The sequence below is a fragment of the Stenella coeruleoalba genome, assembly GCF_951394435.1.
Source record: "Stenella coeruleoalba genome assembly, chromosome: 3".
NCBI lineage: Eukaryota > Metazoa > Chordata > Mammalia > Artiodactyla > Delphinidae > Stenella > Stenella coeruleoalba.
Window position 1 is genome coordinate 126,324,632 of NC_137148.1, and position 11,495 is coordinate 126,336,126.

An 11,495-nucleotide genomic window follows, 5' to 3' on the forward strand; every position below is an offset into this window, starting at 1 on the left:
CCGGGCACTGGTGATATAGAAAGAAATGGTTGCCTGTAGTCAACTTACAGATTAATAGGGCCTGACCCCCAGCCTGATCCCTGACCTCAGGCCCCAGACTCCGGTCCTAGCCTGCAGCCCCAGACTGAACCCCGACTCCCACCGACTCTGTCCCCTATATGTCCCAAAGGGACCTTTGGGACAAGCAGGCAGCTTGAGCATGCACTGTGGACCCAGAGAGAAGTGGTTCTGATCTGACTCCAGCCTTGCCACCCTTTGCTGTATGATCTTGGGTGAGTTACTTACAAGACTCCAGACCTCATTTTCCACTTCTGTAAAATAGGGAGCAAGTAATGCTTGTGTCCTAGTGTTCTTGTGAGGATAAAATGAGGTAATGCAATGTTCTAGTAGAGTCACTGCTGAAATTAGCCCAATTTATTACTTTTATAACATTAAAGTATGAGAATTTTTCAATGATTGTTTAAATGAAAATGGTAAGAAATTCTGCAAGGACTTGGAAGAAACTATTAACAGTTGTTACCTGATTTGTGGTAGAGGTAGAGAGACATTTTTTACTGTATACTTTTTTATGTTTTTAAGTTAAAAAAAAAATTTCAGTCCATGTAAATGTATTACCTATTCTAAAAAGAGGAAGTGTTAGTGTTAAGAAATGACTGTACTATGAGTTTGAAAGTGTAAAGGGCCCTAAGATATGCACTTAGGCATATGAATATCCTGCAGGTTCATTCATGCCCTCAGTAATGCTTCCTGAGTGCCCACTTTTTGCCAGGCACTATTCTAGGGGCTAGGGTTAGAGGGATGAACAAGTCAAGCAAGTTCAGTTCCCCCTTAGAGCTTGCGTTCTAGGTGAGGGAGACAGATAATAGACAAGGAAACGTGTAAAGAAGAGAATACTGAATTGTGTTGAATGCTATGAAGAAAACAAAACAAAGAGATGGGTTGGGGGGGGGGTGCTGATTATAGAGGAAGGCCCCTCCAGAGAGGTGACATTCACGTGAGTCCTGAGCGATGAGGAACCAACATGGAATGCCACTTGGGAAAAGATCATTCCAAGCAGAGAGAACAGCAAGTGCAAAGGCCCTGGGGCAGGAACACACTTGGCATTTTCAAGGAACAGAAAGCCAGCCAGGAAGAGCCCAGTGAGAGAGAAAGGTGGCACAAGATGAGTCCGAGATGGAGTGGGGCCTTGACTGCTAGGGTGAGGTGTTCTTGCTGAGTTTGGTAAATGCCATGTCAGCAACCTTCAGCGGGAATCCAAACAAGGGGCAGTTAATACTAAAAGGGTAATCAGGGGAGGTTTTACATGGCTATTTGAGTTGGGCCATGATGGTTGGCTCAGGGATCTTTATGAGGAGATTCTAGGACACGGTGAGTAAAGATCAAATTCCGGAGGAAAAGGCCATCTGTAGTGGGGCATGGGTGACCATCTGTCTGTCTGTGTGTGTACCCCTGTGGCTCTGCAATCCCATTTGCTGACTCGGCCTCTGTCCCTCCTGCAGCGCTGGGCCGGAGCACTAGCCTCACCGAGAAGGATCTAAAAGAGGCCAAGGCGAGGAGCCAGCAGATCGCAGCCCAGCTGACCACCCCTCCCAGCTCCAACTCCCGCGGCGTCCAGCTCTTCAACAGGCGCCGGCAGAGGGTGAACGAGTTCACCTTGGAGAGCCACGGCCAGAGGGGACAGAAGCCCGGCCAGGAGTCCCTCAGGGTGCCCCCCGCCAGCCCCACAGGCCATGCCCCAGGGCTCAGCCTGAGTCCCACCTCCCTCCCTGAACCAGGCCCTCCGAGAAACCCCGCCTGCCAGAGCGCTGACACAGGGGTCCCTGGTCACAGCATGGAGGGCTCCTCAGAGGAAGCCAACTTGCTGCGGCACCTGGAGAAGGTGGCCAGTGAGGAAGAGGAGGTACCACTGGTGGTTTATTTAAAGGAGAACGCGGCCCTGCTGACGGCCAATGGGCTCCACCTGTCCCAGAACCGAGAAGCCCAGCAGACACCCCCAACTCCACCTCCGGCGGAGGTCCACAGCCCAGCCACAGATGCCAGCCAAAACCCTCCCTCACCCGGCGCCACGCTCATCACGCCAGCTTCCAACAGCAACCACAACCTGCCAGCCACAGATGTCGATCAGAACCCACCGGCAACTGTCACCCCGCAGAGCCTGCCACTGTCCAGCGTCCAGCAGAATTCCTCACAGGCACAGCTCCCGCCGAAGGGTGCGGTGCCAGATTTCAAACCCAGCACCCCGTGTGCTGGTGGGCAACCCCAGGAGCCAGCCGCGGAGGTGAGATCCAGCACCCTGCTAATTGACAAGGTATCGGCTCCACCTACCACCACCAGCACCTTCTCCAGAGAAGTGACTCCCATCTCCAGCTCCAGGTCCCCAGCCCCAGATTTCGTGTCCAGCTCCCTGCTCATCGATATCCAGCTTGGTGCCCCAGTGGCATCCACAGAACAAGAGATGTCCGGGCGGGCAGCTGCCACCACGCCCACCAAACTGTACAGTGAGGTCCACCTCACGCTGGCCAAGCCCCCATCTGTGGTCAACAGGACGGCCAGGCCCTTTGGGATTCAGGCACCGGGCGGCACGAGCCAGATGGAACGAAGCCCCATGGTAGAGAGACGACATCTTGGAGAGAAGGGCCCCGCTCCCCGGCCCCCCAGCGTGGCAGACAGGAGCCCTCGGCCACAGAGACACATCATGTCCCATAGCCCCATGCTGGAGAGGAGGCCCGTGGCACAGCGAAGCCCCGCCTTGGAGAGACGCCCCTTGGGGAACTTCACCCCGCCCCCAACCTATGCCGAGACCTTGTCCACAGCCCCCCTGACTTCCCGGGTTAGGTCTCCCCCCTCTTACTCTGCCCTGTACCCCAGCTCCGACCCCAAGCCTTCTCATCTAAAGGGCCAGGCGGTTCCTGCCAGCAAGACGGGCATTTTGGAGGAGTCGATGGCCCGCAGGGGCAGCCGGAAATCCATGTTCACCTTCGTGGAGAAGCCCAAGGTGACCCCGAATCCGGACCTGCTGGATCTGGTACAGACAGCGGACGAGAAGCGGAGGCAGAGGGACCAGGGGGAGATGGGCGTGGAGGAGGAGCCCTTTGCGCTGGGGGCCGAGGCCTCCAACTTCCAGCAGGAGCCCGCACCCCGGGACAGGGCCAGCCCCGCAGGTGCCGAGGAGATTGTCCCCGAGTGGGCCTCATGCCTCAAGTCACCGCGTATCCAGGCCAAGCCCAAGCCCAAACCCAACCAGAACCTCTCCGAGGCCTCTGGGAAGGGGGCCGAGCTCTACGCCCGCCGGCAGTCCCGCATGGAGAAGTACGTCATCGAGTCTTCGGGCCACGCGGAACGGGCCCGCTGCCCTTCACCCACCATGTCCCTGCCTTCGTGCTGGAAGTACCCCACCCACGCACCCGGCGGCTTCCGAGTGGCGTCCCGAAGCCCCGCTCGAACCCCGCCTGCCTCCCTCTATCACGGCTACCTGCCTGAGAACGGGGTCCTGCGCCCGGAGCCCTCCAGGCAGCCGCCCTGCCAGCTGCGGCCCTCGCTCTTTGTCCTCTCACCCATCAAGGAACCTGCCAAGTCCTCGCCCACAGCCGCCTCGCCTGCCAAGCCGAGCTCCCTGGACCTGGCACCCAGCCTGCCCAAGGCGGCCCTCCCACCGTCGCCTGCCCTGCCTCGGCCCTCCCGCTCCTCCCCCGGCCAGGATGGCCTCCAGCCCACTGCCCTGAGCCCTACCTACAGCAGTGATGTCTCACCCGTGTCTCCCTCCAGGGCGTGGTCTCCCCGAGCCAAGCAAGCCCCCAGGCCCTCCTTCTCCACCCGGAATGCCGGGATCGAGGCTCAGGTGTGGAAGCCCTCCTTCTGCTTCAAGTAATGGACCCCACAGGGATCCCGCTGCCTGTCAGAGCCCGCTCTCCGAGGGCTGGATGGAGAGCAGGAAGTGGCACAGGGCTGAGTCAGGAGTATGGGGACTCAGGTCTCAAGGGCTGATGCTGCCACCAGCTAGCTTTGTGACATCGGGCAAGTCACCTCCCCTCTCTGAGCTGCAGCCGCCCCTTCCCTACCACAGAGTGGTTCGACTCCATGTCTGAGGGATCTGAAGTCTGCCACTGCAGGGGGAGGAGGGTCACGGAGAGAGAACTCCCTTGGCAGGCCCTAACGAGGCTGGGGGGCTTCACCTGGCCTTGGTGAGCTGTAGGGATGCCAGCGTCTTGCTGAGGGGCTTCTGCAGCATACAGAGCCTGCCCTGGCCTGTGGGACCAGCCAGCCAAGGGTCTGCCTCCTCAGCCACCCCGGTGGGGCCGTCCTCACTGTGGCCCCAGCTCTGGCAACTCTCTGCCTCTTGCTGGATTCTCGCCTCCGCAGGTCTGTCTCTTCCACCCACCTCTGCCTTCCGGACACTGTTTCCTCTCCGCTGCTTCAGAGACCTCTGCCTCGGCCTCCACATTTTCTCTTCTCTCGGGTTCTGCTGGATGAGGACTCAGCCCACCACCGCTGTCTGACACTCTTCTTCCTGGCCCTCTGCTCAGCTGCCTTCATGCCCGCTCCAAACATCTAGCTCCGCTTTCGAGACAGCTAACGCAGTTCATCCCAGACCTCAGTCCTGGTTCGACCTAGCTTGCCCTCACCGTTCTGGGATGTGGGAGGTCCCAGGGGACCCCTGAGAGACAGAGAGCCCTGTAGGAGGCTGCGCAGAGGTTGGTGTGCAGCTAGGAGAGAGGCCCCTAGCAGTGTATCCGTCAGCTGTTTTGCCTTCAACCTCAGCCAAGATCTGCACGACTGAAAGCAGCCGTCTATGTGCAGTGGAAGGGGCCGCAAGGAGAGAGGCATCTCAGCCTGCCGTTTGCTGTGCGACTTTGGCCAAGTCACTTTCCCTTTTTGTGCCTCAGTTTTCTCATTTATACGATGAGGGCCCTCCTAGCTGGACAATCTGTGAGGAATGAGAGGACAGGCTGGTGCTTTGGGAGAAAGGCCCTGTAAGTGATAAGACAGTCCCCTGGGAAGAGAGGGGAAGGAAATGGGACAGTTGCCATAGGACAGATGGTGAGTAGATGTAAGGGTGTCCTTGGGAGGGTGTGGTTGGAATGAGCTGCAGCAGGAGGCCAGGAGATCAGAAATTTAGGCTGGGACTGCTCAGGATTGCCTGGAGACAGTGGGAACACGGCAAGGGCTGGGGCAGGAGCACAGCAGCTCAAGGAAGGGACAAAGGAGACCTTAAGGTTTAGAAGAAAAGGCTGGGACTAAGGAGATCTGGATTTTCAAAGATGGACTCCATGTGCAGCTTTGGGTCTCAGTTTCCCCATCATACTGTGAGGGTTTTGAGTCAGGTAGTCTGAGATCCTCACCACCTCTGACACCTTTGATGTGCTGCAGCCCCCCCAAACCACACTTTGTGGGGGTTAGAGAACATAGACGCAAGAGGCAGAATTCAGATGGAAGCTTCCCAAGACCGGGGGCGAGCACCACCCACTTTCTCTTTCCCAGCCCTATTTCTGGGCTCCCCAGAGGGGCGAGGGGTGGTGGAGGCGGTGCCCATGCCGGGCTGAGCCCGCAGTTTTCGTGAGCTCTCGGCTTGTCTCCATGGCAACAGGGGGTGCCTTCCCAGTGAGTTCATTCTGCCCAGAACGTGGGGGCATGCATAGGAGAGTCGCGAGGGAGCTCGGCTCCTTCACGCCAAACCCCTCCCAGGGCAGAGTGAAGCCCGTGTTCCGGACCCCTGCTCCCTTCTACCCCTGAGGGCCAGCAATGGAAGAGCCCACCCTCCATCCTGCAGCTCCTGTGATCAGGCTGGCTGAGCTCTTCCCTCAACTTTGTTTTCTCTCCTGTTCTCAATACACTCTGCCTCAAATCTGTCTTGCTTCTTTCTTTCTTCCACACTCACTGGCTGGTGGTCAGGGCCCTCTCCCTCCTCCCCAATTCTGGCCTGAGAAGTGGGGTGGGACTGCTTAGTTACGGCGTGTGAGCCTGTGGTGTGTGTCCACGTGTTGCCTGCATCTGCTGAGTGTCTGGATCTGCCATGGGTACAGATGTGTGCTGGCTTGAAAGTGAGGGCTGCCCTCTCTCTTCCCTGGGTCAGCACTGAGGGAACCAGAATCCTGTGGAAATCATGTTCTGTTTTCTCCTTCCTTAAGAGTTTGGCCAAAAAGCCTGTAGAGCACGGGGGAAAACCCATGCCCCTTATGGTCCAGGTTTGTTCGAATTCTTTAAAAGTGGTATTTAAGTGCCTTTAGCCAGAGCATATATACTTTCTGGTTCCCTCAGCAGCCGCCCCCCCCACCTCCCCATCGCCCCCATTATCTAAATCCGGCCACTTTCCACAGTCATCACCGCCGGGCTCTTGCATAAAATGAGTTTCTGCCCTCGTGGAGAGGAGCGTACGGCCATCAAGAGCCAGAAAAATGGGTGCTGGGCCCAGATCTGCATCTGACTCCTTGTGTGACCTTAGACAACCCGTGGGCCTCAGTCTCCCCTTCCATGCAACAAGAGGATTACAGAAGCTGTCTGGGAGCTAGCTCTCTTTGATCTGATAGTTCCTGTCTGACTCTGCTCTACTCGCACCTTCAGCCCACACATGTGTCCTGCTTTGGGTCCGGTGCTGGGTTAAGTGGGTGCTCCTCTCTGAATTTTCACCCATGTGCATTTCCAAGGAGTTCTGGTGTATATGGTACATTGAGAACTTTTTCAGAAAGTGAATAATTCTGATTCCCTGCAGACTTTTTGTATTATTCACTGCTCCCCCGCCCCCCAACACACACACACACACACACACACACACACACACACACACAGTCAGTACCCAGACATGGCAGTTTCGATGAGGTCAGGCCCTGGCCCACCTCCAAAGGGTGAGGAGCTGCTTACCACTGCCCCCAACATTCCAACCCAGGCATTCTGAGAAGTAAATTCTGTTACTCCTTCCACTTGCTGGCCCTAGCCTTCCCCTCGTGGCCACTAAAGGCAGACCATCCTTGGAGATTTCAGACAGTTATCACAGCTTCTCTTGCCCCAGCCTGCTTTGCTCCTGGCTGAAAGCCCTGGTTGCTCTGCCTCAGTGCTTGTTGATGGACTTGGAGCATGACCCCTTGGCCCTGCTCCCCCCAGCCAGGCTCACTGAAAGATTCCTGAGATGGCTCACAGACAGCAGCTCCCAGTGTCTCTGGCTCACATATACACAACTCTGACCCTGGGAGTAAAAGGGGTGGAGCCCATGCTGAGCTTTAACTTTCCTGCTTGATGATTGGGGCCTTGGATGTCCCCGGGAGGTTCCTAACATTCCCAATCCCATGAAAAATCTGTTCAGACTGCTATACGTTCCTCTATAGGTTAAAGGGCTCCATTTCTGAGTCTGGGCTCATCTGGTAGCTGCTGCATTGTTTGGAGAATACATGTACTTTATTGCTTCCTTTTGATTGGGAGAAATTAGATTCTGATTGGATGAGAAGCTGACTGGCTTGGCTGCGGCTGGTTACTGATTGGATGAGAGAATGGATCTTATGAGAGGTTCTAGATTTTGATTGGGTAGGAGGCACTGAATGGACTGGCTAGTTCTGGACTCTGAGGGATGACTGCTGGTGAATTTGGATTGAAGACTGAGTGGACTGGCTTGTTGCTGGAATCTGATTGGCTGAACAGCTGGATGGTTTAGCAGATACATGCTGGGCCTGGATCCCCAAGCCCTGTACTTTCAAACCAGTTCAAACTGCTTAAGCCTGCCTCCCACCTTTAAGCAACAGATAGTCACACACATTTCCTGGTGGGGCAGAACACACCGGGTAGTTATTTACACGTCTGAACTTCATTTTCATCACTGTAAAATGGGTGTGATAATACCAGCTACTTCACCAGGCTGTTGTGAGGATATGATGAGAGAGTAAGGATGAGACCGAACTTTGTAGACTGGAAAGTTCCTAAGGAGGTAGGAAGCAGGTATGATAGTGTATAGCAGAGCAGTGTATAACTTCACAGAGGTTCACCAACTTGGCCTCACGGAACCCACACTCCCCACCCCATGCTGGCAAGAAGTCCAGCGAGGGGAGTGTGCTGCCTAGGGAGGAACGACCCAACTTCCTTTTATGTTTCCATCTGTCAGTGGGAACCTCCTCCCTGTTCAAGGTGTCCAAGGAACAATTAGGAGGTGACCATGGCAACATGGCAGGGGAACTGAGACAGAGAGGGCCTTTCCCTAAGTCCAACTTTAGTAATAATGATCAATATTTTTGCTTGTAATTTTTTGAATAGATATTATATCCATATGGTTCAAAACCTTAAACTTATATAAAAAGTATATAATACATTAGAAGCCTTATTCCCACTCCTGTGGCTGTGTCCCCTGCCCTGTTCACCCCATTTCCTAACAGAGAGGCACTCTGGTTAGTTTCATGTGTATCATTCTAGTATGTCTTTAAGGTAACTAACATCTATTGCGCACCTACTCTCTTCTAGGGAACCTTCTCATACTGTGATAGTCTTTGACGTAAGTTATCTCATTTACTCCTCACAACAATCCTATAGGTTACATGCTGATATTATACTCCCATTTCACAGAGGAGGAAACTGCAGCCCAGGGGCTTCGAGTTGCTTCTTTTGCTGAAGCAACTTGCCCAAGTTCATTCAGTAAACAAAGGGGTCTGTCTCCAAAGCGAGCGTTCTTAAACCGCCAGTCATCTGCCTCCCTGCTAAGCGCAGGGGCAGGCAGCGTGGGCTCGTTCAAGCACCTGAAAGATGAAAGTTGGGGCACCTGCGTTTTTCTGCAGGCACTACCTGACTTTGGTCGCTGGCTTCCCGACTCTGTACAATGGACACAGCCAACTCGGTCCCTTCTGAAACCCCGGTATAGAGGAGCCCAGCACTAACGCCTGCCCCACCCTCTCTGTTCTCTCCCCAGGACCGCCGAGAGAGCCTGCCCACCTCCCCGCCCTGGACGCCGGGCGCGTCCCGGCCCCCCAGCAGCCTGGACGGCTGGGTGAGCCCGGGGCCGTGGGAGCCGGGCCGCGGGAGCAGCTTGAGCAGCCCCCCGCCGCTACCGCCGCCGCCGCCGCCACCGCCGCCGCCGCCCATGTCCCCCTCGTGGAGCGAGCGCTCCGTATCCCCTCTGCGACATGAGACCGAGGCGCGGCCCCCCAGCCGCCAGCTGCAGGCGCTCCTGGCGCGAAACATCATCAACGCGGCCCGGCGCAAGAGCGCCTCCCCGCGGCCGGCGGGCGCTGAGAGCCTTCGGCCCTTCTCCCCGCCGAGAGCGCTGCCACCGCCGCCACCGCCGCCGCGCATGCGCTCGCCCCTGCCGTCCCGACCCGGCCAGGCCGCGGACCCCGGGACAACGTTCGCTCCCATCCCCCGGAGCCCACTGCCCGCCGGGCCCTCGCCCTGCGCTAGTCCCCGGAGCCCGCTGCCCGCGCGACCCAGGCCCTTCCCCTACCGCCGCTCGCCCACGGACTCCGATGTGTCCCTCGACTCCGAGGACTCTGGGGCTAAGTCGCCCGGCATCCTCGGCTACAACATCTGTCCCCGCGGATGGAACGGCAGCCTGAGGCTCAAGCGTGGCAACCTACCCACGGAGGCCTCCTGCTCCACCTAAAGGCTTCCCCGCCCACACCCCATCCCTGCCCCAGGAGAGCCGAGCCAGAAGAAGTGTCGTGGGGCTTGGGAGCTCCCAGCACCATGTCCCCAAGGGTCTGGCCTCTTTGATAGCCCCAGAGATAAGGGGTCAGGGGAGGAGAGCTCTGGGCTTGGGGGTGGGGTGGTGATCCAAGCTTGGGTTCTAGCCCTTGCTCCGTCATTCAGTCATTGTGGGAAAGACCCTTCTTCTGCTCCTCAGCTTTCCCATCTGTTTAATAGAGCTTTGGCCAAGGCGATCTCCAAACTTCTAAATTACCCCTTCTATCAGTACACACACACTAGTGCCTTGGAAGAGGCAGGGTGTTGTATGTATGGACCCCTAGACTTGCTGCATTGCAGGGTTCCATACTCTCTGCCCCACCCCCCCTTCCTGGCTCTGATCTCTGGAGTCTGGTAAATGAGGGGTGTGTTCAGAGGATCCTACGCCTGAGTTCCTTGTCCAGGCCCTGGCTTGACCATCTGCCTCCCTGGCACCAAGTCCCAGGCAGGAGCAGCTGTTTTCCATCCCTTCCCAGACAAGCTCTATTTTTACCATGGTGACCTTTAGAGAGGGTCTCCCAGGCCAGCTCAAGGTGCCCGGCTGGCTTCTCTGGAGAGAAGAGGAGGGAAGATTCCTCCTCTCAGATCCCTCTCAGGCTTTTCTCCATCCCAATTCAGGCTTCCCAGTGTCTCCAGGAATGATGCTATAGGTGTCTCCAACCCATCTATCCCTTCCGGGCCCTTTCATGGCAGGCTCTGGGCTCAAAGCTGAGCCGGGCAGAGAAGAGTTGATACGGAGCTATCTGTTATCCTCTGGCTTTACCTGGTAGCCCTGAGTTTGAGGTTGCCCATCTGGAAAGAGGGAGGCAAAGAGTTCTTTGATATGGGTGGTATGCAAGCAGTGGCCAGGATGCATAGAGGAGATTCCAGTAGGGAATGGACTGGCTCAGATGACCTCTGGGGGCTCTTCCAGTCCTGAAATGCATTCCACAGTATTAGGAAGGGAGGGAGAGCAGTACTGGAGGATTGGCTAGGGAGATGAGCTTGGGTGGGTGAGTGAGGGGTTAGACCAGAGTCTGCCTGTGTTTCTGGTTCCTTAGGAAGTACTCCACTCTTCAGTTTCAGGCCCCAGCATCCATATTGTGCCCAGATGATGGGGCCCTGTTCTGCTTCATCTCTTTCCCATCACACTCTGGCCTAGCCAGTGTCTGGTGCCCAGTGACCTTGGGGAGCCTGGCTGCAGGCCCTAGCCTGTCCCTTAGGCTATAGTGACTCTGATTCCAATCCCCAGGAGGGACACAGGGAGGAATGTACCTCGGTCCTATAGTTTCCAGAGTTGGCTGGTGGTGCCCTCTAGAGGTTCAGAATATCAGTTTCAGGAAACTAAGTGTGTGGGGGTGGGGGGGCGGTGGTGGGGGGGGGCTGGAATTGGCTGAGGATCAAAGGTATGTATGTAAGTGAAAGGATACCAGGATGTTGCTAAAGATGAGGGACAGAGGGTGATTTTGGGGTTAGGAGGAGACTTACCCATCCCTCAGGGTGATTTAGACCAGGAACCCCTAATTGAGGCTAGGGCAAGCTGGGGTTAGGATGGGAGTCAGGGTGAGGGTGGGGTGCTTTGGAATAAAGGACTGATCCCAAAGGATTCCCAGGGCCTAAAGATTGGGAACATAGGCCCTGTTGGTAGGAAGATGAGAGGGTGCTCCAACTTGTCAGTGATGAGTGATCACATTACTGAAGTCCCCACCTGCTTCAGGGACCCCTGTAGCATGGGAGGCTGGGGCTAGGGCCACTAGTTGATGCAGTGGCAGAGAAAAAAATCCACTTCTACCTGCATTTCCCACAAAGAGCCAGCAGGAGGCAGCCTTGGGAAGTTGCAGTTCTGTCTGGCTGTTCTCTCCCTGTAA

The 11,495-nt window shown here is 56.3% G+C and overlaps 1 protein-coding gene across 2 annotated transcripts in view; it reads left to right on the top strand.

Annotated features, from left to right (window-relative positions):
- The window catches only part of SYNPO (synaptopodin), a 35,878-nt gene extending 24,931 nt beyond the window's left edge, over positions 1–10,947 (top strand). For both annotated transcript variants that reach the window (XM_079917578.1, XM_079917577.1), the window contains exons 2-3: positions 1,500–3,838; positions 8,879–10,947. In XM_079917578.1, coding sequence (XP_079773704.1) covers positions 1,500–3,838; positions 8,879–9,568 — 3,029 coding nt within the window. In that variant the 3' untranslated portion in view covers positions 9,569–10,947. The remainder of the gene's footprint in view (positions 1–1,499; positions 3,839–8,878) is intronic.
- The last annotated feature ends 548 nt before the right edge of the window (positions 10,948–11,495 follow it).